Source organism: Lissotriton helveticus, chromosome 5_1, assembly GCF_964261635.1.
Source record: "Lissotriton helveticus chromosome 5_1, aLisHel1.1, whole genome shotgun sequence".
In the NCBI taxonomy this organism is placed as follows: Eukaryota; Metazoa; Chordata; class Amphibia; order Caudata; family Salamandridae; genus Lissotriton; species Lissotriton helveticus.
In genome coordinates this window covers 2,082,004,994-2,082,032,936 of record NC_136065.1, presented here as the reverse complement: position 1 = coordinate 2,082,032,936, position 27,943 = coordinate 2,082,004,994, and the positions used below count along the sequence as shown (strand labels likewise).

Genomic DNA, 27,943 nt, shown 5'->3' with positions numbered 1-27,943 from the left:
TTGTGAACAATTCAATCTCTGATGAGCGAGAGGTAAGGTGTGGAGGCTTGTAGTTTTGGGGATAGGCAGCTGGGAAAACAACTAGTATTCTAAAAAAAGCCTTTTTTGTGTTCTCCATTACAGATTTTGGTCCTGATGAGAACTCCTAACTGATGCGAGTTCGAAACGCGTAGACTTTCATCAATAAGCCAAATCAAAGAATTAAAAAGTGATAGGAATCAGTAAATTGTATATATATTTTTTGGTTTAAATATATATTGGCTTTTGTTGTGAATATTGAAATTCCTGCATATATCTAATCATTGATGTATCTTTGTTTTTGTCTGCACTGGTATGATTGATGGATGATTGAGGTTTGAATGAAGAAATGTTGAGTATATTATTGTAAATAGAAAAATTGTTTTTTGACAATAAGATTGTGAGTTTTGTTGTGTATATAAGGTTTTAGAATTTGTGCGAACAATTGACAAATCATATGTTTAAGCAGAAGAGTAATTCATAAAATAAAAGCAAATACAATAATTGGAAATAAATCCAACCAACATAGTGTTCCTTTCGTATGTTGTGACCCAAAAAGATGTCAGGTTAACTAGTTAACGGCACGTGCATCTATATTGTTCAATATAAGCTTGTGGCAAGCTGTGCCGTTGGGAGCCCAGACCCAATGGTGGTTTTTCGTTCCTGAGTTCTAGGCCATTCCACCGCAGAGCATTTACCATCATATGTGCCAGTGACTGCCTTGGGGTGAAATCTCCACCAAGCCCAGGCTAATTTTTTTTTTATTTTGCCACCCTTCCTTCCTACTTCAACTTTCTTGTGTTTTGTGTGTGGAGTTGGTAAAGTGACATCCAAGCTAAGTAGGTAAAAGCAAACAGTGAAGCTGTTGTGAAACCTTATTCCATGGCCTGTCTGCACCATTTTATTAAGCCCCCCCCAACCTCCCGGCCTCCAAGACTCCCATTCTATTTTTTTTAGCTAGGTCTGATGTTAACCAAAACCTTTTGTTTCGCTATAAAAATGATGGACCTGATTCACAAACTGCACATTGTAGTGTGTTTGGTAGTATTATAAAATGTACTACAAAGTGTAAGTTTTGCCTATATGTATATATCTGGAGTTCTCCACCCCGACTGCAGATTCTCTGCTCTTGTAAATACAGATTTTAGTAGTAAATGTGGGCGGGACACAGGAATGAGTGGTAACATTGGCAAACGTTCTATGAAAGGAGATGGGATTAGGGAGTAATAAGAGTGGTTTAGGGTAGGTCAGGAAAGGGGTTTAGGGAGGGATGTCATCCCCCACATAAGACTAAGGACCTAATTTATATATTGGCTGAGTGGGTACTCTGTTGCAACGGTAACAAGGTTTACTCCCCGCCAATACAGTGTTCTGTCCGTCAAGTTTAATTGTGGGCGGACCTTAAGTTTGGCCACGCTGGAGACTACTCTGTCTCCGCCATGGCCAAACTCCTCTGACGGCCCTTGGGAGTTACAGCCATCTGAGAAATAGCTACATGTCCACCCGCCCAATTTGGATGGCGGACATGTAGTCATTTTGATACTATTTCCAACCACCAGGTAAAACCTGGCAAACAGAAACAGTAAAAACATCATAATGCTCGTCCCTCCACGTAGAAGCCTTCCATGGCGAGGTGAGCGTTGCTTTTTTTCTTCCAGAAAGAAAATCCTGGTTTGGCATTTTCTTTTTGAAAAGACAAAAATACTGTTTGCTACAAGGCTGCGTCCTTCTGACGCAACCCCGTAGCACACAATAAAATGCATCTGGCATGAACCGTTGTGACGGTGGTTCCTGCCAGTGCCTTTATAAATGACCGCCTGCTTCTTACTTGGAACTTGTGAATACCAAACGTAATAAACATACTACAGAGTGTAAATATACTCAAAAGTGTAACTTCCTTTTGGGTTTCGGGCCCCCTATGTATAAAGCACTTATAGGGGTTTTCAACCAGCCCTCTTCATCCATTGGTCTGTTATTGTGTCATTCACATTTTTCTTCTGCCCGCTACAGCATAGAGCATGGGGCAACGATTCAGCCCACTTCAGTTTTTCGCTAACTTCACTGTGACTGACGGCATTCTTCCTTTTCACTAGGAGCAAATCCACAACTAAAGCAGTTCCCTTAAGTGCCAGGAACCACTATGGCACTGCCTATTTTTGAGACCAAAACCTATTTTTGTTTTTAGCCATTTTTTTTAATATTGAAGAGGCCCAGCAGCTTCCCAAACAAAATAGATTTGCAAAACCAAGACAAAACGAATTGACAAACCATTGACAAAGCCAAAATGCTGCTGGCCAATACCTTACTAATTGGCTTTGCCAATGCTTGTTTACCTTGGGATGCCTCCTTCCACCACCCTCTGCTCCTGTTTCCCCCTCTGTTTTTTATTTTACTGCCCGCACCTCCTATGTTGTGTTATCCCACGGTATGGGGCAAGGGGGAAAATCTTTGTCAGCGAGGAGGCAGCAAAATTAAGACCGTTTGCCACTTCAAACAAGAGACTGAGCAGACATTTGAAGCAACCATACTTACAGGACTGTGTCTTTTCTCTGCAGATGCTGAATCAGAGGCCTCCTGGAAGTCATTCATCCAAGTCTTGATGGTGGGAGGTGCTGTTCTCGTCCTCTTCTTAGTGGCCATTTTATTTACCTGTTATTTCAAGAGGAAGTCGGCGCAGAGGTGAGAAGGAACCCATGATGAGGGAACAAGGGGGGTGAAGGCTCAATCGTTAGTGTAAACCTACTGACTTCCACAACACTCTTGAAGACACTGTCCATTGTTTTCAACTCAATACATGCCATTTGAGTGCTTTGTCAGGCTAGAAAATCCCTAAAGAGAAGATGCATTTAAAAAGAAGTTGGACAGAAAAGTTAGAAATGAGAGAGAGAAAGAGGATAGGAAAGGCAAGTAGAGAGGTATACATTCCTTACATCTACTTCTCTACCAAAATCTAACCAGCAAGAGGGTAACCGCATAAATAGGACTGTACTAATGTTCTAAGCCAGTTGTGGCTAACCCTGCAGAAGTATTTGTGATTGTATACAGTATATAAAAAAAAGGAAAAAAAATAAGAACTTTGTATAATATTGAAACATCCCCATACCAAATGCTGAAAAGTGGTAGAAAGTTATGTATGAACCATTTTTGTAGGCGCAAACCGCCCGATTTGCAGAATCGGGCCATATGCAAATGCCAAAATTCTTTGTTGACAGGTACAAAGCCCAAATAGTGATTGGATAACATGTCACTGAATGGTGGTTTGGGTTTTGCGATTCAGTATAAGGAAAGGACGTGTTTAGGGCACCCTGGCCTAAAACTGAATCGCAGTGGTATGTTTGAATGTTATTCGACCGAAATACGGTTCCAAAACATTCGCATTATACAGCCATTCAAAAAACGGTGGTAATTCATTCACAAATGGGAAGGGGTCCTCATGGGGCCCACTTTCCCTTTGAAAATGGTTTGAAAAACATTTGTTAAAATTTCTTTTTTTTAATACATCCCATTTTACTTTAGGGAACATGGGCTACATTTCAAAAAGAAGACCGCTTTATTTAAAAGCAATCGCAGACATGGTGGTCTGCTGACCCCAGCAGGTCACAATCTTTGTGATGGCTGCGATTCTAATAGGTCATAAATTACGACCTACCTCATTAATATTTAAGAGGTAAGTCGATTTGTGACCGATCAGGAGTTGCTATTGAAATCTTTTAAGTTTTCTTACATTACGAATTGCTATTTCCTAATTACGATTCACTAAGAATCGCAATTAGGAAATCACATTCTGAAGTTTTGTACATCTGGCCCATTGTGTTCTTTCTGAATAATCTTAATTAAACTAAATATTAGTTTAAAAAATAATGAATATGCCATATCATGAATACAATAAAAGTCTTTTTTTGAAAGCAGATAATAGAGAAACCTAGGGTAAGGATGAGTTGTTATTTCAGCCAAGCATTCTGACTGATGTTAGGATGCACAATATTACACCCCTCCTATTTTTCCTGTCCAATTATATTTATCATTTTTATAAACGCCTTTTGAAGAGTGATCGGGTGGAGTAGAAGAGTGTATATAATGTCCCACCAGGGAGAAGTCTTGGTGTTTCAGGCTCCTCAGTTTTCCAGAGGTTCACTTACCTGTCCCAGGTTATTTAGCACCCAAATATGGGCACATAAATCAGCAGCCCAGAGCCACAGGTAGGAAATCGAGCAGGGACAGAGAAGCAAGAATGAATGAAAATGGAACTGCCTGTCACAGCATAGCTTATGCGATCTGCCTGCACTCTCTGGTGTGCCTCACTTGCAGGCTGGACCAGCACCAAAGCTGCTTGAACCCTCACGTGTGCCATACTTGCTGGTGGGACTCCCTAGTGTGCCACATGTGCTTGCGGGAGGAGCACCGTAGATGCCAGTGCTTTCTGGTGTGCTGCATGTGCTTGAGGAGCAGTGCATGAGCTGCCAGTGCTCTCTACTGTGCCACACACGCTAGTGGGAGCAGCACACAAGGTGTCTGAGCTCCCTAGTGTGCCATATGTGCTTGCGTGAGAAGCGCGTGAGCTGCCAGTGCTCTCTGGTGCGCCGGATGTGCTTGTGGGAGCAAAGCGTGAGCAGCCAGTGCTCTCTGGTGTGATGGATGTGCTTGCAGGAGCATTGCGTGAGCTGCCAGTGCTCTCTAGTGTGCCATATGGGCTTGCGGGAGCATTGCGTGAGCTGCCAGTGCTCTCTAGTGTGCCATATGTGCTTGCGGGAGCAGCCCATGAGCTGCCAGTGTTCTCCGGTGTGCGGATGGGCTTGCGCGAGCAGCGCGTGAGCTGCCAGTGCTCTCCAGTGTGCGGATGAGCTTGCGCGAGCAGTGCGTGAGCTTCCAGTGCTCTCTAGTGTGCCATATGTGCTTGCATGAGAAGCTCGTGAGCTGCCAGTGCTCTCCGGTGTGACGGATGTGCTTGCGCGAGCAGCGCGTGAGCTGCCAGTGCTCTCCGGTGTGCGGATGAGCTTACGCGAGCAGCGCGTGAGCTACTAGTGCTCTCTGGTGTGCCGGATGTGCATCCTTGTATGAACTGGGCACGGATTTCATCAGCCACATCTGGAAGGGTGCATTCGCATGCCCACTCCTTGAGGAGACTGTGGAACTCGTAAATAGATTCTTCTGATTTCTGTTTCATTTGCCTCAGGAGGAACTGCTTGTAATCGGGCTTGGCAAATGCAGAAAAATAGGCATTTAGGGCTGTAACCAAAGTGGCTTATGTGAGTGGTGGGCTGTTTCACCTGCTCTGTGGGAGAGTTTGTAGATCTCGTCTGCTGGGTGGAGTCTCTGAGATGATCATCTGTAACAGTTGTCACAGCAGAGTATGCTTCTAGGCCAGGGGTCTTCAAACGTTTTAATGCTGCGCCTCCCCCTGTGGAAAAGAAAAAAACATCAGGGACCCCTCAAATTATTTCACAATTATTCAATTACATTGGGAATGTTTAAATATGTTTAGACTTATTTGAACAATGCTGTTAAATTCTGTTACCGTTTAAAAAATGTAATCAAATAAATGATTACCAAACATACTATTCTGGTCAGGCAGGCCTTACTAACGTGTAAAAGTATCCACAGTGTGATTATTAGAAATGGGGGTGGGGTTTTGAATAATAACCATAGTTGGAGTCCCTTCCCAACTGACACATACTCCCAGCTAGAATGACAAAACATGTTAGTGATGGCCCATTACACAGCAGCTTACTGCTACTCATTTTTTTCAGCTTAAAACAAAGCACTGCTATCAGCATAATGCTTCTTTTTTTCAGAACCTGCCTCCCGCTGGGATCACTTGGGGACTCTCTAGGGGTCCCCCAGTTTGAAGACACCTGTGTACTAGGACAAGGAGACGATAATTAATTAAGGAATTTATTGTATATATAGCATAAATATCTAAGGGGAACAAGCGAGTACCAAGGAACCCGACTTGACATGTAACAGCCAGTAGAAGAATGAGGCAGTGATGTAGAACCTCATGTGCATGGGGTTTAGAACATTTCCATGCTTTTGTTTGGGGTAAACCGATAATTATTCGCATAGATCATCGACCCTTCGTACGCATTTTAACCACTGAAGGTAGTGTGGGAGCCTCTGCTCGATTAGCCAGAATTTCAATGCGCATGAAGGAATATATTTATAAGATCTGTTTTCTACCTAGAAGAGATAATGTTGTTGCAGACTGCTTGTCTAGACTACCAGTTCCATTGGAGGAGTGTCTTGATGATCCTTGGGGTAATTACAGCATAGCACTTATTCATGATTCTGGTGCACCTGCCATCACCAAGGCAGAATGGCTGGATGAATTGCAAAAGGATGATAATTTAAAGCTAGTTTCTGATTTCATCTGTAAAGGTTGGCCTAGGAAAGACAACATCACGGCTGAGTTGAAATCCTTTTGGGATGTACGTATGGAATTGTCTTGTGACACGGATTTATTAGAGAGGTGACCGTGTTATTCCCCCTAAAACTTTACACAAAAGGGTCCTACAATTATGCAGTGAATGTTACTTTGGAATTGTCAGAACCAAATTGGTTGTCAAAGGTGTTTTTTGATGGCCCGGAATAGACAGTGAAGTTGAAAAATGTGTCAAGACATGTTTGGTTTGCTCTTCAGCTGACAAGTCTTTAAAAACTCTGAGACCTCCAATGTGTGAGGGTTTAATTCCCAGTCTTTCATGGGAAACTGTTGCTATTGACATTTTTGGACCAGTTGGTGATTTGAAGGAGTATGGGTTAGTGTTAATTGACCTTTTTTCCAAATGGCCTTTTGTCATAATTTTAGACGTCGAATCCCATCTTCGTCGCCAATTGTAGTAAGGCAAGGAGACGATGATTAATTAAGGAATTTATTATATATATAGCATAAATATCTAAAGGGAACAAGCGAGTGCAAAGGAACCAGACTTGACATGTAATAGCCAGTAGAAGAACGAGGCAGTGATCTAGAACCTCATCAGAAGGAGCTACATACAATGACACAAGGCTAAACTATGTCTCGTGGAAGCACGAGTGTTAAAGGAAAATGTAGAAAGCATACACAACAACCTGGCAGTCAACCCAAAGCTTCCGCAGTGGTAGTATTCATCCAGAAATATTCATCCACCTCTCGCTTCACTTTTGATGCGCTTTGTTTTGTCAGTGCTGTCGATAACCTATTTTTCATTAGGTTATCGTGAGGTCACACTGCCCACTAGTGGTGACTTGCAGTCATCGTGGGCCCTCCCATAGTGAGGGTGCTGATGTGTCAGAATCGGCATGCTTCTTATTCCCCATTAGTGTAATAACATGAAGTGCATTCAATTATGACCCTTTCTGGCAGCTGAGGTAAGTTAAAATAATGCTTTCAAATGTATATTGTGTGTGTGCTTGCAGAGGAAAGTGTGTTTATGTCAGACAGTGTGTGTGTGTGTGTGTGTGTGTGTGTGTGTGTGTGTGTGTGTGTGTGTGTGTATGTGTAAGTGTGTGAGAGAAAGTAAAGGTCAAATGGCGTATGATTTCACTTCCACTACCCCTGGTATTTTGGTGAATTGGCGTCCAGCCTGTTCTTGGCGCTGGGACGAAGTAGACGGAGTTGTCCGCGGGATCACAGGCAATTTCGCTTGGGGGCATGTAGGAGGTGTAAACATGCCAACATTTCAGAACAGGAGGCGTGAGAATTTGAAAACAAATCGTGGGAATGTATTTTCCCCATTAACCTCTATTGAAGCAGAGTCAATTTCAGATTGGACACAGCTAAAATAAAGCCATTTGTTACTTTAAAATTTGGGAGCCTTCTGCCTGAATGGGGTCTGTTGGCATGTATGGGTCATAACCATGCACGGGACTCCGCATAGGGGCTGGTGCTCTATCTCAGTAAGGCCTACATACAACAAGAGATAAGTGGGGGATTTTAAAAGACATAATCAAGAGAATATATTTTCCCCATTCACTTCTATTGAGACAGAACACATTTTAGGCGAGAGTTAGCCATCATAAAGCCACTTTTGGCTTTAAAAATCAGGAGTCGGTCTATTGGCATGTATGGTAAGGTGCAGGCAGGCAGATGGGTGTATCTGACTGCGGAAACCTCATGGCTTCTGTGTGTCCCATGCTCGTCACCAACACAATAGGCAGCAGGTGCACGAGCGCATGCAAATAAGAGGCACAGCACACAGTGAGGAACGTTAGGTGGCACCCCTTTGAGGTCAGAGCTCAGTCCTTTTATTGTCGCCTCCACATTACCAGAACCAACCATTTGGTAACCAATAACAAAGGAGGAAACTAAGTGGATTATACCATTAGTTCTATACATACACGACATAACACTGATGTGTGAGTTGGCACATCTGCCCTGGGCAAAGGACAAGGTGTGTCTAGGGATAGCGTGGGAAAACTACAATCCGAGTATCTAAGCAATGCCCAACACAACACAACTAGGGTTGCCACCTGGCCGGTTTTATACTGGCACGAACAGTGCTGTAAATGGGTAGATATTGGGGAAACATCGTTTACAACGCGGGGATTACATCGCAATGCTATTACATTGCGGTTTCCACAACGCTAGCCGTTACAACGACTTGCGCTGGATGGCGCTCTAGGACAAGGAATAGTATAATTTACTATCCAACATCTTCCTTACTGTATGTAGACTGGAGTTGGAATAGTAAATTATACTACTCCTAAGTCCAGCGCCCTCCAACGCAAGTCGTTACAACTCCGATGTAATGTACCGCGATGTAAATGTATGGGTTGTAACGTCACACATCCAGATATTGTCTGGTACTGAGTACCCGCACTTTTTTAATTTCAAAGGTAGAGTACCTACACTCCTCAGCCCTGCTACAATACATTTTAATGAACAAGCACTGTCACTTGGGAAACGTCCTTTAGAATGAAGCCGGAATCCGGCTGTGCCTTCACAGCGCCGGCAATAGAACAAACCTGTCTTTAGTACGCATTTGTTCAGCACGCAAGTCGTTATACCGACTTGCTTTAGGGGGGCACATTGGTGGAATGGTGTTGGCTTTAAAGTCCAACACCTTCCCTACTGTTGCGTAGACTGGAGTTGGAATAGTACATTAACCTAATCCAAAATCTAGCGCCTCCCTAAGGCAAGTCGTTATAACGAGTTGTGTGCTGAACGAATGCGTACAAAAGATCTGTTTGTTCTAATGATGGTGCTGTGAAGGCACAGCGTGATTCCGCTTGCAGAATACCATCATACATTCTCATCACTTAGGACCAAACAGATTCTCTCAATAGAGGGTACCTGCCCTTCTATATTTCCACTTAAAGCACTGGGCATGACTTGTATTTTAATCAGACCACCAGGATTTTGTGGTTTGCCGCGAAATCGGCACTTTTGTAAAAACGCCGCGACTTTTACAAAAGTGCCCCATAATAGCAAAATACCTTTGGGAGCGGTGTTTTTTTTCACATATACAACCTGCACTTCTATGAACCTTTTAGCTGAGTTCATGGCTACTTTGCATTTGTGGTTAAACATAATGGTTACTGCACTAAGATCTTGGTTCAGCGGGATACATTGTTTCCCACATTTCAAAAGTCTCCTTAAAATGTTATTTTTTTAACATAAACATGTAAGCATTGGGAGATACAGTATTTGAGATGCAGCATACATGCCTATGTTTAACTGACTCATTATCAACGAACGTTTTCATTCTGGTGGAATGAAGTTGATTAAATACACTGCTTTTACCTTTAAAAAAGAGGTGTGGGAATAGTATCACTCACGACCTGGAAATAATATTTGGGGTGACGAACAACTATTTTTCAGTATATTTTATTCTCTGGACAAGAAGACCCAACCCCCCGCAGCACAAACCCTTTGGCTTACTGTTTAGAGAGGTACGGCATGGATTAAGGAGACTCCCCTGCTACTAAAATAAGCTTTGTGTCCCTGTGCTTAAGTTATTCAAATTTCTGTACATGATTCATTAATGCAGAGCCTTTACAATCGAACTGCACCCTGTAGGTACACTCACTGAGCTCAGTTTTCATCACTGACAGTGGTCCACTCCCAGTATAGCAATGTGTACACACTTTTGCAAAATATAACACTTTGAGGCTACTGATATTACTCACAGAATACTCCTTGATTATATGCAAATACATGCAAGATTGGGCAATATTTACTTTTAAAATAAAAAGCATACAAACAAAAGTGCAACTTCGAAAACAAGTTTAGATAAACTATTGTGTACTTTTAAATGCCATCCCTAAGGCATCATTTAGTAAAATCTATTTAATATCAAGCCAATATTAGGAATAGATCAGTTATGGAGAATGAATGTAAAACTATTTTGGCCAACATTTTGGATATCCCTAGAAAAAGTTTTAGTACTGCTCTTATAAAGAGTTAAAATCCAACCTTTTTCAGTGTGACAAAAGATTGGAGAGAAGTTGGTGAATACCCTAAACATGTTAGTTTGTGAGTTTGGTCAATCAAGCAAGGGCCACCTCACATTGGGTGGGTGTATATCCGGATGTCATTGGAATACACCTTCTTTGTTAAAATACCCTTCACACACCAAAAGGGCCCTTGGTGTCATGCTTCATCATCGGGGTCTTCCCGTCCCGCTGCGGGGCGGGGCAGTGCTGCGACTGGCGGATACGCCGGAGCACCTTCAGGTGGAAGTGCTATGTGTTGGGAGTGAGTGTCAGTGCGGTCAGGAGTGATATAATAGTGAGTTGTTAAAAAATACCTGGCCTAGTGGAAAAAGAAATTTTAATAAACACTGGCTGGTATTGTTAAAAGAAAAGTGAAGCGGAGAGATGGAGCTAGTTAATGGGCTCTCTCTCCTATGTGGGTCAACATGTTTCGAGGCGCAAGGCCTCTTCGTCAGGACCTTGGGGAGTTCCCCCTGTCACTCACTAGTGTTTTCTCCACAGAGGTAGAAAAAGTGTATATACAAAAAAGTGCAAAAAGACTATGTGTGTAACTACAATTAATAATTACAACACTTTTATGCTACCACACTAATAATGTAGTATGCTTATCAATGGAGGAATCAATGCCTCATGAGCCAGCTTTAGACAGAAGGGTATAGTGGGGTCCCAATGAGCCCTTCGCACGCTTGTGCTTCCTCCTTCGTCTGCTGCTTCCGTGGTTATCGTATCCATAAAAGTGTTGTAATTATTAATTGTAGTTACACACATAGTCTTTTTGCACTTTTTTGTATATACACTTTTTCTACCTCTGTGGAGAAAACACTAGTGAGTGACAGGGGGAACTCCCCAAGGTCCTGACGAAGAGGCCTTGCGCCTCGAAACATGTTGACCCACATAGGAGAGAGAGCCCATTAACTAGCTCCATCTCTCCGCTTCACTTTTCTTTTAACAATACCAGCCAGTGTTTATTAAAATTTCTTTTTCCACTAGACCAGGTATTTTTTAACAACTCACTATTATATCACTCCTGACCCCACTGACACTCACTCCCAACACATAGCACTTCCACCTGAAGGTGCTCCGGCGTATCCGCCAGTCGCAGCACTGCCCCGCCCCGCAGCGGGACGGGAAGACCCCGATGATGAAGCATGACACCAAGGGCCCTTTTGGTGTGTGAGGGGTATTTTAACAAAGAAGGTGTATTCCAATGACATCCGGATATACACCCACCCAATGTGAGGTGGCCCTTGCTTGATTGACCTGAATCCCTACTAAGAGGAGGACGTGCCCACCTCGGTGCCCATTGGCACCACCTCTTCACTCCCCCCTTTTGATTTCTTTGTAGTTTGTGAGTTTGCACAGACACACAGTGCATTCCAAACCATGTGCTAAGACTTTCAGCCTACTTATGGCTCCTGCATTTAGATTTGTGAAAACGTGGCAAAACCAGGGCTTTGCTGGAATCCAAACCATGGCATATTTTGTTTGCCAACTCATCAGGGAGGCTGTTCTCAGAGCTCTGATATAAAGAGAACACAGCTATAATCTTACATTTCACTGCATGGCAGCAAAAGGGAAAAGTAGATCTTCACTGGACAAGTACATTTTTTAAACATTCCATTCCTTGGACAAGTAGATATTTTATAGCACACCCGTTTATTTTTGTGTGCATGTATGTCTGTATATATATGGTATTTCTACCTTTTGAACCTATCAAAAAGGCATTGAAGTACAGTGCTTGGTCATAGACAAGCGTAAAGTTAATGAGTAAGAGGAGTGGAACGAGGTTGAGGATGGTTAATGCATCATGATGTAGTGTTCTTAAAGAGATGAGTCTTCAACTCTCTCAACTGGAGCAGCATTGGGGGTGACCTTGATGGATACAGGGATGTTGTTAGAGATTCTAGGTGCATAGAAGGATAAGGCCCACTGTCTTGTTATTGTCATTTTTAAATTTCTCAGTCTGATGGTGTCCTGCTGCGGATGCACCAAGATCAACCCGAGATGGTGAGCTTGTCTGCAAGATAAGTGTGAATACTGGTCCTGATAGCTTGTATAAATGTTGCAGCTGGTTTTGAAGATGGTACGTGCCAGTAAGGGACATCACATCAGGGCCTATTTCAAAGTGGAATACTCCGCTAAAACAGTTTCCATTGTTTTAAAGCTGAAAATGAATGATTATGAGTAAAATAAAGTGCCGCAAAAATGCTGCTAAATTTCCATATTTGTGCCGCTAAATTTCCATATTTGTGCCGCTCAATTTGCTAATCCATGCTGCAATATCCTGGGGGGGTCTGTTTAATGCCTCGTCGGTATAAAAATGAGAAAAACCACCTGAAGCTGGTATTTTTTCCCTTTTCTGTACATACTTTTAACAATAAATGTTAGAAATGTGTTCTACAGCTGCCCTAATGACTACCAGCTAATAGAGACAGACAGAAAAGGCATGTTAAAAACGAATACAGACAATTTTGTATATAAGTTTACTTAAGAATCATGTCTGAGCCTTTGAAGAATCTTAAAAAGTGAACATATGGCCAGTATTTTTCTCTGGAAAAGGTGGCAACCCTAATCACAAGGAGGATCCGAGTTTAGGTATGGATTTGCCTGGACAGGGGTGGGATCTGCTTTAAGTCGGCCCAATACTCCAAGGGAAGCAGAATGTAGGTTTTCAGGTCCACGTAAAAGACAAGGACAAAATGAAGGAAGACCATTCACGCCCAAGTGGCCCCTCAGCCATACAACATATGTGTAATCTACAAGACACACCCATCCAGCAGACATTAGATGGAAGTAAGGACCCAGGTATGGGATACTGGCTTGGGTTTAACAGATGCAGCCTGCAGGTTCAGGTAAAAGGGCTGGTGTCCCATGATCCCAGAGCCAGGCTGCCGCCACCTGCCAGCCACCAATATCCAGGTTGGCAGGACCAGTAGCTACTGTCAGAAGGTGCTCTCTAAGTGAGACCTCTCACTCCTCATGCAGCAATCAGATGCTGAGCACATATTTTGTTGAATCTACTAATCACTGGGTAGGCCAGTGAACATCTAACAGCGCTGGGTGTGTCTTGCACGGACTCTCGGCGCTACATGTCCATCTCTATTTAACTCGTTGGCTGCTGCGCGAATTCCGCCGCGGTGCTGGACATTCCAATCGAAGGCGTGGCTCGGACATCCCCCAGCCGTCGTGCGCAAAAGCCCACCGTGACTCATGAGGGTCGGGGGCCATCATGAGCACGGAAGGGGTTAACTGAGCAGGGCGTACAAAATAGCACAGAATTGTCCTTAACATCTCATTCACACCTGGGAAACAAACTTACTGTGCAAACAGGTTCTGGCAGGGAGATGGCTGAAGGAAATGTAGGCTGAGGGTTTTGCTCAATCTCCTTAACAATGTTGCACCAGTGGGAAGTGCTGGATAGTATGTGAGTCCTGCATGAGGCTGGTTCTGGCAGCTATTTCTGGGCCCAGGGAAACATGCTGAATTTATCCTGGTGTCTTTTTCCGACACAGGGACATAATTCAGCAGCTGCATTCCGGATCCCAAAACAAAGGCCTGAATTAAAGGGTCTTCATCCCTTCATTTTATACAAGTATAACCAGGCTGTGAGGCATCTGGAGCCTAACACTTTGATGCCAATGTAATGGAGGAAAACACTGGTGCACAGCATGTTATCACTTCACAAGTACTTAAGAGAAACTGTGATATGGAGGGACGTTTCAACTTTGTTAAACACCAGGATATAAGAGATGCACATGAAATGCAAGAATGCAAGATTGATCTATGCGTATGAGTAATTACACCAATGTGGCACCTATTGAAATTCTTTCATAGCTCTACTCATCCCATTGCAGGGTGTCAGAGTGCTTTTCATTACACACAAAGATACAATAAATCATATAAGTGTATGAATAAATGTACTGGAAATGTTATATAAGACAATGATTGTTATAAGATGTAGGAACCGCATCTTGTCCTTTTGTAAAGACACTATAGTCCCCTCAGATTTGCTCGGCACACAAAGATCTGATAGCAGGTGTCCAAACCCTTTAAGGTATTTTAAAATACAACCTGTTTGTGACCAACTAAGTAAGCTAGAACAGATTTACTAACGCATATGTCCCCGCCGCCAATTTGACTTTAGTTTTCCCCTTTTTTTGTTGCCACACCTTGACCTCCAATTTAAGGGTTTCTGGAGTGAATTTTTTCCAATTGCAGCTCTGCTCATGGGTGAAATATTTGCTACTCCGAATTAGTAAATGAACCCTTTTTCAACAGAAAATTAAAATTACAAATGTGTGCCTTTGACGAGAGTGTATATTATCTTTCAGGGAGAAGACGAAGAGGTCGGAGGAAGAGCTGAGGAGCATGGCAGGTGAGAAAGTGACCACCCCTGGGATCATGGCCATGTTCCCGGGCAGGAAGGGTGGATGTAGAGGTCAAGCCAGGCTCGAGCCTGAAGCCTGGCTCTGGCTCGAGGTCCTGTTGGAACCTCGAGCCCATAACGAGTTGAGCTTTCATGTGGCCTCTGCCTGCCTCCCTCCCTCTATGCAGGGTGAGCTGCCAACTGTAGAATTGGCAGCCAGGTTCGAGTCTCTGCGTTGGCTCAACTTCCTGTGATGCTGGGCAAATCACTCAATATGCCTATAAATAATGTATGTGACCTTGTGGGGAAACAACCTTTACAACACAACCATTACATCACACTACACTTACAACGCAGTCACTACTACGCAGGCATCCTTTACAACGCAGTCACTACTACGCAGGCATCCTTTACAACGCATGTCACTACTACGCAGGCATTACAACGCATACCATTATAACGCATACCATTGGAGTTAGAATAATAATTTTTAACCCCTACACTAGCCAACACTTACCCTACTGTTGCACCCCCTTGAGTTAGAATAGTAATTTTTACCCCACATCTATCCAACACTTACCCTACTCTTTCACCCCCTGGAGTTAGAATAGTAATTTTTACTCCTATACTATCCAATACTTACCTTAAATGCAATGTAATGGTGTGCGTTGTAATGGTATGTGTTGTAAAGGTAGTATGCGATGTAGTGGAATGCATTATAAAGGTAGTTTTTCAAAATGCGATGTAGTGTCATGCGATGTAATGGAATGTATTGTAGTGGATGTTGCGATGTAAAAACTGCATTGTAAGTGCATGCGTTGTAAATGTATGCGTTGTAATTTCATACATTCAACCTTGTGTAATATAACTGGTGCTCATGTAAAATACTCGTCCTTCGGGACGAGTTTGCGATACATTAAAAAACTACAGAAAAATGCACTATGAAGTAAAAACTAAACTTTAACTTAAGGAACGACATATAGGTACCTATTTACTGACTGATTTGTACAAAATGAAACCATAACATTTGGAAAAATCGCAGCTTCCTGCATAAATTGAGTGATTTTAGGCAAATATTTACGTTACCAAAATCTTTTTTTTCATTGTCATACATAACAACACTTTCAAATATGTGAGCTCAAACTACCAATTATATAAAACTATAACTTTTAATAGTACTTCTCAGGTCAGTGCTATAATGTGCCCTATTAATATCAAAGTTTCCGCATGTTAAAAAAATACACTTTTTTGAATTTTGTTGAGACTTTCTCATATTTTACATGATGTTTATTCTATAATTTACATAGCAAATATTTTCAGGGCTCTGCTCGTACACAGGCTCCAAGATCCGAGCCAGACCCTTGGCTCGGCTTTGCCTGTAAATTAGTTGGCTCGCCCACCTCTTCCCTCCAGTGGCGCATGTGACCACAAGAGAGTTTGTGGACTGGCCGGGCGTGGAATTTGAGTAAACACTGCTATCTATGGTGCTTCCTGGGCTTGGAAAGTGTTGGCACTCTGGGCCAGCTTGGGTAGTATGTGGAGCAGTATGAGCCATAAACGAAGGCCACTGAATTGCCGATGCACTACCACCGTCCTTGCACCACCACTGTCTTTGTCCTTATCACACCGTCCTTGTCAACCACTTTGTCCACTGTCCTCTGTAAGATAGCTCAGCGGGATAACCGCTGCTTTTAATGCGCTGTTTGTAGCATTGAGGCTATGACCTGCAATCTTAGAGTAGCCAGCTCAGCCCAGTTGCCTTCTGAGGCCAACACATTGTGCATCTTTCAGTTAGACAATAGTTACACCTGCCATTTAGACTCTAAAGGAAATGTGCCGGGCATCAATGCTACACCTCTGAATAAGAGTTAAGATGGCCAAAATAAGGCCTGTCATGGAGTGTAAAAACATTCTATATTTATTTTACACCAGAGTGATTCTATGTGCACATTCCATGCACGGAACCCACACACCACTGGATTTGTGCCTGATAAAGTGGACGGCTCTTACTGTGGGACCTCCTTGTTCTCACCTCTCTCGAGTGCCTCCAGTGTCACGAGAAAAGCAGTGGATTCGTGGATAATCTTGTGTGGCCATCATCTTTCCAGTCTCTTGGCCAGGACATTAACTATAGGGGGGGGGGGGGGGCAGAGGGGGAATGATGATCCAGGCTCTGCACTTTCCAGAGCCACACACTCCATAAGCAACATTTATTTATAGATTTTTTAATATAGACTCATAGCCCACTGCCGAGACCTCTATTGGTTGTTAAAGGCCCTTAACCCTAGTTATAGGCCTGACCTACAGGTAAGGTCCTATACCAAGAGTGAGAACCTTTAACAACCGGTAATGCCTGAGGCAGAAAGGCTATTAGAACATTCCAGCTACTAACAGGAATGTTCTAAATTAAAAAGGGAGAAACATGAAGACAAATATTGGAATGTTGAACTCCCGGTATTATACCAGCCACTATAAGCCCTGAGCAACTACATTGTATTCAACGGAGCTCTCAACAACCCAATGTTTTTATTGGAGTAAGCTTGCCTTCTTCAATAATAATGAATTGGGTTACAAAGCCACACCCTACATTGCCCCTTTTTTCTCTTTTTTGGGAGTGCCCGAGTCCTGTAAGGGAGCTGCAACGTTTTTTCTCTGTTGTGGCCAGGCAATGACATTGCTCAGTCCTGCGGGATCAGCTAATCAGAATTCTCTTTTTGTCATCCCACAGGAGTCCCATGTCAACAGATTTTGCTATTTTTAAACCTTGATTTCTCTAAAATAGCTGAACGGATTTACAATACACCCCTAAAAGTATGCTTTCTTGATACATAGCTAGCTATCTGTCATATTTGGTGTAATTCTGTTTAGCCATTTTTTTCTGCATTGTTGTCTAATTTTGAAAACTGAAATGGGATGGTGAAAAGTGTTTTGGGACCTCCCTTTTTCTCTGCCACGGCGTAATGGATCACCTCGAAACTTTCCAGGAAGAAGCAGAGGTGGATACACTTTTTTGTCCAGAATCGTTAAAGGATGCCAACGTTAGTAGCAAAACAAAAAAGCTCTTCCTATGGAAGCACTAATTCACGTATATCTACAGAGTTGCTACACGTTGGACTCCATTTTGCAAAGCAACTGATGTGCTTATCAGTTGCATCGCAAAACGTACATTAGCAGAAGGTCTCAAAAACTCCTACCCCATTATTATTGTTGACATAGATGCATTTTGTGACCCCTACAAATGCCTATCAACTCAGAGATGGAGGCCGGCTAAGGACAGCATGCCCTCCATACCTGTATTAGCATTTCTTACATGTAACATTTTTTAAGGCGACCCATGTCCCTTAAATTTACAGGGAAATTCTTTATGAAATCTATACATGTGAGGAATGACATGGGAGGTAGGTGAGGTTCCATGGACTCCTGTCTGCTCCTCCCAAGACCCCTTGCCCGGTTTCACAAAGTGTGAGTCCCAAAAAATGATGGTTTGGAAAATGTTTTATTTTACATTTAGATCACTCATTTTCTGGTTGCAAAGTTTGTGGCTTTGCAAATTGAGGCTTTATGACTGTAAAACAGCTTAGTACATCAGGCCCTTGGAGTGGTGGTGCGTGAGGAGGATGAGACAGGGAGGGAGGTTTGAGCAGGGATCCAGAAGTCCTCAGCATTTGAGGGAGAGGAGTTTGCATGAGTCCCGATATTTCCCATCCCCTCTACACATTTGATGAGTTTCCGGAAGTGGGAGAGGGCGGAACAGGGAGTCAAGAGGAGGCATATAATATAAAATGATAGCTCAGGCGGTCATGTTTATGTTGTTGTGGTATCTCCCGGTCTGGGGAGCCTCTCTCTGCTCCCATTCGTTTCCCCTTACCTTACCTTTGCTGGTGGTTTTTCCCTCCTCCTACTTTCCATGGGCCAATGGGGCTTCTGGAATGTTTTTGTGTCGGGATTCGATGTCGAGCGCCTGAAACTTGGCTGTGTGAGGACGGCAGGGCAGGCTGTGTTGCTGTGGCTGAGGTGGGAAACATCGGTTACATTGCGGTGTTTACACCGCAATACCTTTACAATGTGGGTATTACAATGACTTGAAGTAGATGGCGCTCTAACCTAAGGAATAGTGTGATTTATTATTCCAACACCTTCCCTTCTGTACGTAGACTGGAGTTGGAATAGTAAATCATACTATTCCTGAGTCCAGCGCCCTCCAACGCAAGTCGTAATGACTTGCGTTGTAATGCCTGTGTTGTAAAGGTATCACGGTGTAAACATCGCAATGTAACGTCATAAATTCACTGAGGTGTTCTTCTTTATGCCTAAAATAAACCTTCTTCACTTTACTTAATAATACCAGTCTCCGGATCTTTATTTCAATAGTTGTCAACTCAAAAAACAGCCCAGGTAGAAATCTAATAATTCTCCGCCTCTAATTTCATAGAGTCACGGGGGGATATGTACAAGGAAGTGGGGGAGCGTGTAGTTAGCCTCCTTCGCTGAACGACATGCTCCACTACTTCTGAAACACAGGGCTGCACCATCTTTACTAAGCATGGGCGTAAAATCCGTTCCGCCCGCGGATTTTGCGGATTTTCGGCAAATTCGCAATCCGCGAACTCTCACGAATTTACCGAAAATTCGTAAATCCGTGCGAAGCGGATTTTTTGCTTGGTCGCACTTGCCAACTAGAATACTATACAATTTTGCGGCGCGCAGCGTTCACTTACCATCATTCAGTGTTTGCAGAGTTGTTTTTCTCCATGTTTGCGTGTGCTGCGCCATTTTGGATCTTGCTGCGGGATCCCGCGGGAGTTTGTCTAAGTCATCGTGGCTTGCCACCTTGCACAGCGAGAGTTTTTCAACGCGAGTACGTCATAAAGGTCCGTGATCACGCATCGCGGGAGTAAACACTTGCGAACACATAGATGCGGCGGGCAGCGACATTCTCGCAATTGCGAGATTGCAAAATTTGCAATTTCGCACAAGAAATCCACCAGCAGGCAGCATAAACCTTGAAAATTATGATTTTTATCAGAATAACTCCTCAGGTTGACATTTGCCTGCACTTTTTTTTTGCAAGGAGTCCATTTTTGGGGGGGGGGTGGGAGGAAGGAAGTGCCCCACAGTCTCCAACTTCCTGTTCCTGTCCAGCAGGCTCCTCCCAGTGCTTTCTTCATGTGCTGGTCACTTTGATTTGCATCTTGACCTGGAAGGATTACTTTTTGTGGATGCTGCTGGATATTTGGATTTTTGCAAAACTGAAAGCACTCAGCAGGTGCAAAAGTTCAATCTTATCATTAGTAACCATTCCATGTAGTGCTTCCTGAGGGGCCCCTTCAGAGTTCAGTTGCCTACTTGCAACTATTCTATGACCCTGCTCTGACCCTCACTGCAGGCTCAGAGAATAGCTACAAGTATACAACAAAGGTCCTGTTAAAAAAATTACACTGCAACAGAAAGCAATTACAGATAAGGAAGCAGGTGCCAGCCTGGAAGTTCAAATTCAGTGACACATTAATCAGCCCCTAATTCATTCATGTCAGTTGAGGCAGGGCAGGTGTGCTTTTCCCCCCATAATCTACAGTGATGACCTATAGGGTGGCATGGGTGAGCCAGAGGTTGGCATGGGTGAGCCAGAGGGTGGCAGTGGTGAAACAGAGGGTGGCAGTGGTGAAACAGAGGGTGCTGTCCTGAACCAGACGTAGAAACAACATGGTCGCGACCGTTGCTACCCGACAAGTAAGTTCGCGTATGCGAACTGGTAAAAAACCCTTGCGAAATGGCAGAAACACTTGCGAAAACAAAAAAAAAGGAATCCGCAACATTCACGAGAGTTCGCGGATTGCGAATCCGTAAATACGCAATTCCGTGGATTGCCAATTCGCAAAATCCGCCCATGCTTAATCTTTACAAGAATGTGGTACAGCCTTGCATCTCCCCTGCGCTGGCGCTAACTTTAGTAACTTAGCGCCAACGCAGGCACCCTTGCACCAGAGCTTGCACCAGAGTGCAAGGGTGTCTGTTTGCAGTGGAGGATTGGGTATGTGTAAGAAGGTGTCCCTTCCTGCACATAAACAATCCTAAAATGCATTTTTGTCACTTTTATGCGTGTTGCTTCATGTAGCACACATGAAAGTGACAATATGCCATTTTTTGAAAGGTTTGTTTATGTACAGGAAGGGACACCTTGCTGTACATAAACAAACCATGGTGTTTTGCTTTTTCCATGTGTAATGCACAAGGCAACACACATGGAAAAAGCAAAAACGAGGAGAAATAATGCATTTCCCCTCGGTTCGTCTACTTAGGACCACGGTTTTCCTGGTCTTAATTTTGGCACTGCCTCCTATGTACACTACTCTTGTACATATGGGGCAGCCTCAATTACAAAGGGTGATGGGGTGGAATGCCCACCACAGCACCCGTTGCCCTCCCCTTTCACGCTAACCATAGCGTGAAATGGGGTCTTATGTACAAGGCAGCATTATGCCACGTTAGGTAGCTTAATGCTGCCTTGTACATAAGGCGCAGCCCCTATCGCCACCACAAAGGCCATAAAAGTGAGGTTGTGGTGGCGATAGGGGCTTGTACATGTGCCCCAGAGTTTGAATTCTCACATTTCTATTACTTTTTTCAGGGTCTACACCCGCAGGTGCCGCGGTGCCAATCCCTGAGCGACGCCCTTCTGGGCAGAGGAGCTGCCCCCCACTGTCTAGAAGCACTTCCACAGGGGTAAGTCATTAGAAAGATCCAGATAGAGGCTGGTATAGTAAAGGTGCAATGGCACCTAAGGCAAGCACAGAAAATGGGCACCCTTCACCCCAACAACGGGCCCGTCGAGCCCTGGTGCCACCCCGTCTGCTGCGCCAATGACAGCTGCGCGTCTGTAGATCTATCCGCTGGCTCAGCAGGAGCAGCTCCCTGGGGATGCCCACTCACGAGTCAGCCTCCCTTTCCATCTCTCTTCTAAGAACCCCACTTATTCTGAGCGTCTCCCCCTTCACACTTCAACATGGCCCTAAGAACACCTGGTAAGTTAAGAAACACATGAATGAGTCACTCATGACCAAGCTAGCAAGGAGCAATTACTTTTGGTACTCCATGCAAAACAAAATTTTGAAGTTTGAACTCTGCCTGTCACCTAAAAGAAGCTATTTTCAGGCTTTTTCGTATATTTTTGTGCCAACTAGTTGTGCTGCTGCATGTCTGTTATGGAACCCTAACCTAGAACCCTGCGCCCAATGTGCAAAAAGGAAAGTTGTAAACAGTGGCCATAAATTGCACACGAGGGCCAGAGGTGCCACCATTTTTAGGTGTCGCAAACAGGAAATCAGGCCATTTATGACTGCTAAAAACTTTTGTAGCATGCACCAAACCTATTTTGCGAGGCGGTAACCTGTTACAGCCGCCGCCGGTAGTGGGAGAACCTGCCGGGCGGTGACATGGGGAGGGGGAGGGGCAGGGTGGGGGGTAGTAATGTATGGATTACGGAGCTTTACATAAATAAATAAAACAAATTTCTTTGCGTGCACTGCATCACCAAATGCGATGCAGTGCGCGCAACGAAATTCGTTTTATTTACTTTTATGTTTACTTACCTGTAAAGCTCTGTAATCCATACATTACAATCCCCCACTCTGCCCCTCCCCCTCCCCACATCACCGCCCGGCAGGTACTCCCACTACCGGCCGCGGCTGACCTGTTACCAACTCGCAAAATAGGTTTTGTGAGTCGCTATTATGAAGGGGCGTGCCAAGGGAGCCCCTTCCTAATAGTGAGTTGCAGGGGGATGTAAGATTGTTTTGCGACCGCAAAGGCAGTTCCAATACAATTGCAGTTACTGCCAATTTCAAATTGGTGGTAAGCCAGTCACAAACGGGAAGGGGTCACTTGGGGCCACTTCCCCTTTGTGATTGGCAGCAAAAATGTTTTTTAAGAGCAGGCAGTGCCTGCTCTTAAAAAATGAAACAAAGATTTCATTTTTATTTTTGAAATGCTCCCATTTTCCTTTAAGGAAAATGGGAGCATTTCAAAAATAAAAATGAAATCTTTGTTTCATTTTTTAAGAGCAGGCACATTTAAAAAAAAAAACTGCTTTATTTAAAAAGCAATCACAAACATGGTGGTCTGCTGACCCCAGCAGGTCGCCATCCCTGCGAGTGCCAACCATTCTCAACGGATTGTAAAATGCGACCTGCCTCTCGAGGCAGGTCCTATGTGGCCCATTTGGGAATTGCAAACAACAGTGTCCCAGACACTGCTGTACATCAGTGTTTGCGAGTCACAAAATGCAAATTGCGGGTTGCAAACACTGAGGGTCGTACATCTAGCCCTGAGTATTTGTGCCCTATCTCTGAATTTGTAATGGGATGCAGAATGCCCAGTCACAGGAGATCAGAGCACAATCTCCCTAATGAATATTAATTAGGTGGGTGGCTATTTGTAACACCTTGTGATTGGTTACCAACATAGTTATGGTAGCCTGCAAGGTACAACAGACAACCATCCCAGTGTTTTCATTTTAAAATGGCAACTTTAAAGGAACTGATGCTGCTTTTATAACACACAATTACAATGCAATCAGTCTTGCCTTTTGGACCTCATATGCAGGACATTAGCCTGGGTGCTGAAACATCTACTGTTCTTTAACATGGAAGGAAAGTAAGCACCACACTGGGGACCATTTCTTTGCTTCTGTTGCTTTTGGCATCGATGCAATTTTCCAGAACGGCACGTTTGGTGGTCCGAATCAGTTGGTGGTCGCGTCTCAGGGCAGATTTGAATGTGCTCCTATATCTGTATTGTCCCGACTTATTTTCAATTTCTGCTCCAGTTTTTGTTTGCAACATTTTATTAATTATACAGCATCAAGGGTCTGTTACATCATACATCTTGCACCAAATGCGCTGATATAGTGTGAACATGCAAAACAAACTCAGTCCCCCTTCACCCCTACCCCCCCTCTCACCCTCCCCCCATGTAGTTCAGGTGTGATAACGTGTTAGCACTATCTTTGAACTAGACACATGTACATGACAAGGAGGCATCGCTTTATACAGTTAACAGTCTTCACAGCATTACTTTCTGGACTCTGAGTGGGATTCAGGGTATCACAACATAACAGTGCATATGACATGAACCTTTACTATTTATAAGTCAACCACTTTATCCCAAACCGGTGTCCCATCATCCCCTGTATGCAAATCCAAGACAATCTGCCTCCATGCCCTTAGATTATCCTCTAGCTTCTCATACTGCGGATTTGTTTCATTCTGACCTCTTCCGCTATATCTTCTCCGACATTTCTCTCATCCACTCCCATGACTTGGCGTGCATGCATTCAGCCATTTGATAGTAATCCGCTGCTTGGCAAGCACTTGTCCCAAGAGCAAGAATTCATGGTTCTTTTTAACAGGGGCAGGGAGAAGGCCCAGGCACACTACCTGAAGAGTACCCTTAAAACCCCAGCCGGTAGCTTGTTTTAGAGTCAGTAGAACCTCCTTCCAGAAAGGTATTATGCCTGCGCATCGCCACACCACATGCAGAAAATCGGGCTCCTGGGTTCTGCAGCGTGGGCACCCGTCCAAACCTGTAGGGTATATAGCATGCAATGTCTTGGGGGTAAGGTACAACTGGTGAACAATAATTGTATTTTATGAGCTTAAACCAAGAGTCAGAGCTAACCTTGCATGTCTCTTCGTGTACCTTATGCCAGTCACGTAGGGTCATGTCTCCTTCCAGTCCCTTCTCCCTTCTGGCTTGTGCTTTCGGGGTGACCGCCCCGGCATCTTCCCCAATCGCTCTGTAGAAGTCTGTAATAAGTCTCCAGCCCCCAGCCATATCCAACAACCTATTTAATATCTGAGAGGGTACAGACTCATCTGGGGAACTAGGCCAGAGCTCGCGGGCAGTGGCCGACATCTTATTATACTGTAGGCACTGTCCCATGCCCTGTGCAAATTAGTCCATTCCATCGTCCTGGTTATTAAACTGGCCCCCAGGTACAGATTGCCCAGTACTTCGCATCCTCCTTCTTTCCATTCTCCCATCGACATAGTACTCTCTATGACTACGAAGGGTTTGAGTGCCTATATTGGCATATCTGGTGCAAATGGGGCCCAACGAAAGGCTATCATGACCACTCGCTCCCAGATACAGCCCATCTGCCTGACCAGGTAAGGGTAAGTGTCTGGGATACGTGCCCCACACATGAGGAGCTCTGGGAGACCCCAACGACCATCCAATCCACCCAGCAACCTCTTCTCCCAATTGTTCCCCTCGTCCAACCAGTGGACTGCTGTATAATAGCACCCTTGATTGGGGAGTGCGATGCCCCCTCTTTCCCAGATTTGCTGCAACATGTGCAGTTCAATTCTTTTCCGCTTCCTGGACCATAAAAGATCCAAGACGCTACTGTCCCAATTACAGAAGTACCATTGAGGGATCTCATGTAGCGCACCTTGCAAGATATTTAAGCAGCAAGGCAATACCACCATCTTGATCAGACCTGCGTAGTCCAGCAAGCACCCTCCCTATGTTCAAATTCAGGACTCTTTGCTTCGCTCTGGCTATCCTAATACCCAAGTAGCGCACCCCCTCTAGGCACCACGGTAACGGAAGGTTTGGGAGTAACACAGAGTCCATGACTGCCAGTGTCCCAAGTGACATGAGCTGTGACTTCTGGGCGTTCACCAAGAGGCCGGAGACTAACGTGAATTCCGATAGTACCACCTGCAGCACAGTCAGTGCCTCAGCTGGTTCCCATGGATATACCAGGGTGTCGTCCGCATAGAGTGAGATTATATGCACGGAGCACCCTACCTTAATCCTCCATTGCACAATCATATGTCACAGCAGCACCGGGAGTGGTTCCACTGCCACTGTGAATAATAGCAGCGAAAGGGGACAGACTTGCCTCATGCATTGGTAAAACGGGAAGGACTCCGAGTCAAAGCCGGCAGTTCGTACTCTGGCAGTAAGCGCAGTATACAATAGCTTTAGCCATGCAATGAATTTGGGCCCAAACCCATTTTCTCCAAGACCTGCCAGATAGAACCCCACACTACTGAATCAAAGGCCTGTTCCATATCAAGGAATGCTAGGTGTGTATGGACCGCCTCGTATTTCAGGGGCCTAGAGGACATGAAACAGTCTACGTAGGTTAAACATGGCTCTCCTCTTGGGGATGAACCCACACTGATCTTCATGTATGAGTGTAGGCACGTAGGAACGCATTCGGGATGCCAACAGGCTACTCAGTATTTTTTAATCTACATTTAGCATCAAGAGAGGCCTGGAAGATTTCACCTCATTTACCAGATTGCCCAGTTAGGGCACCAGTACCAATAGTGCTTCTTGAAAAGTATCCAGAAGGCGTCCCGTTCTGCATGCCTCCTCGTATACCTCCAACAGTCTATCAGATCAGTATATTTATGATAAAATTCTGAAGGTAGGCTGTTGCTCCCGGGTGTTTTTGCCAGCTTCTGATTCTTCAGCGATGCAAGAATCTCCACCCTACTCAGGTCCGTCTCGAGCATGGACCTATCCTCCATTCTCAGGCAGGGTAATTCTAATCCTACTAAAAAGACCGCCCGCTAAACCCTGATGGTGTACAACAGTTTGTTTCTAGCTGCTTGTGATGTAACTAATGTGCCTACTGGGTTCTGCAACATCAAGATGGCTTCCGGGAGTCCTGCTGCCGAACCAGTCTCACCAATAGGGCTCCCGCCTTTCCCCCCTCAGCGTGGAGTCTCTCTCTGTGGGCCGTATAAGTGTATTTTTCCAATCTTCCCTAGTCATCAAGCACCGCACCACAGAAGCGGCGCCACTCTTCTAGTCGAAGGGGTTGTCGGGAGTGCCTTTTCTACCTCTAACAGTTTTAATTTGTCCCGTTCCAAGTCACCTAGCAGTTGTTTCTGCACCCCGAATAAAGTATTCATACACACTCCCCTAAAGTACCGCTTTCATTGCTTCCCAGTCGTGAGCCCTGCTGCTACAACTTCCTCAGTTTTCCTGGAAATAATGTAAGCTGAAATGTGGTCTTACCAGTCTCAATGGGGGTGGAACTGCACCATATAGTACTATGGGGAAACATCCTTTACAACGCAACTTTTACCACGCAGTGCCTTTATGATGCAACTTTTACAACGCAAACAAATTACCACGCATTGCGCTGGGGGGGCGCTCTAGGATAGGGAATACGTTTAATTTACTGTCCAACACCTTCCCTAGTGTCCACGGGGACTGGAGTTGGAATAGTAAATTAAACTATTCACTATCCAGCGCCCCAAAGCACTATTCGTTGTAAAGGTATTCGTTGTAATTACCGCGTTGTAAAAGCATGCGATGTAAAAGTATGCGTTGTAACGTCATACATCCAGTACTATGTCACATGCCTCAGGTGTTTTTTAATTACATGTGTGCCTAATTTTCAGATCTGTGTTTGTATTATAGACTTCCTGTGATCTGCTCTATGTTCAGCTGGATCATTTTCCAGTCCAGCATGACACCAAGCAACCGCGCCTCGGCGACCGGGCCACCATTTACGCTACAATTGTCTGAGCCAACATCCTGCCACATGCTCCGGCATGGAGAACCACACCACTCGTGCTTCAGCCTGGGGAACTAAACACGCCAAGTGCTCTGGCATGGAGAACCACCCGCCACGTGCTTCAGCCTGGAGACCTACACACGCCACGTGCCCTGGAATCGAGAACCACATGCCACTTGCTCTTGCCTAGAGAACCACACGTTCCTTGCTCTGGCATCGAGACCCATACCAAGTCTTGTTTGCTGTTTGTATGTGCTTGGGGTGAGAGCACTTGTTGTAAGGGTGGGGCGTCTTCTTTCCCTACCAATCACCTGCATTGTCAGCACTTCCACTCCCCACTTGGAGTTATACATGGCAGCATCTATCAAGTGGTTCCCAGATCTTCATCTGACCTTATGGGGGTAAATGTTTGATTTTTGCACAGAGCATTGCTAAGGAGGTAAGTCGTTTCCAGGGGACCACTGCATGTTCCTCAAACTATCTGGTCACATGATGCCAAATTTGTATTGCAGCGCCTATTCCTCAAAGGGGCAGGTGCAGCCATTCAAGCATTCTACAAATATGAATGCATTCATGGAAATCAAGTGTCCGCTGCAAGCCTTCAT

General features: G+C 44.4%; 1 protein-coding gene across 1 annotated transcript in view; it reads left to right on the top strand.

The window, feature by feature from the left end:
• LOC144754003 (uncharacterized) overlaps positions 1–27,398 on the top strand; it is a 115,812-nt gene extending 88,414 nt beyond the window's left edge. Inside the window, exons 4-7 of the mRNA XM_078641521.1 lie at positions 2,574–2,697; positions 14,763–14,806; positions 21,426–21,520; positions 27,242–27,398. Of these exons, the coding sequence (XP_078497647.1) occupies positions 2,574–2,697; positions 14,763–14,806; positions 21,426–21,520; positions 27,242–27,349 (371 nt within the window). The 3' untranslated portion in view covers positions 27,350–27,398. The remainder of the gene's footprint in view (positions 1–2,573; positions 2,698–14,762; positions 14,807–21,425; positions 21,521–27,241) is intronic.
• The last annotated feature ends 545 nt before the right edge of the window (positions 27,399–27,943 follow it).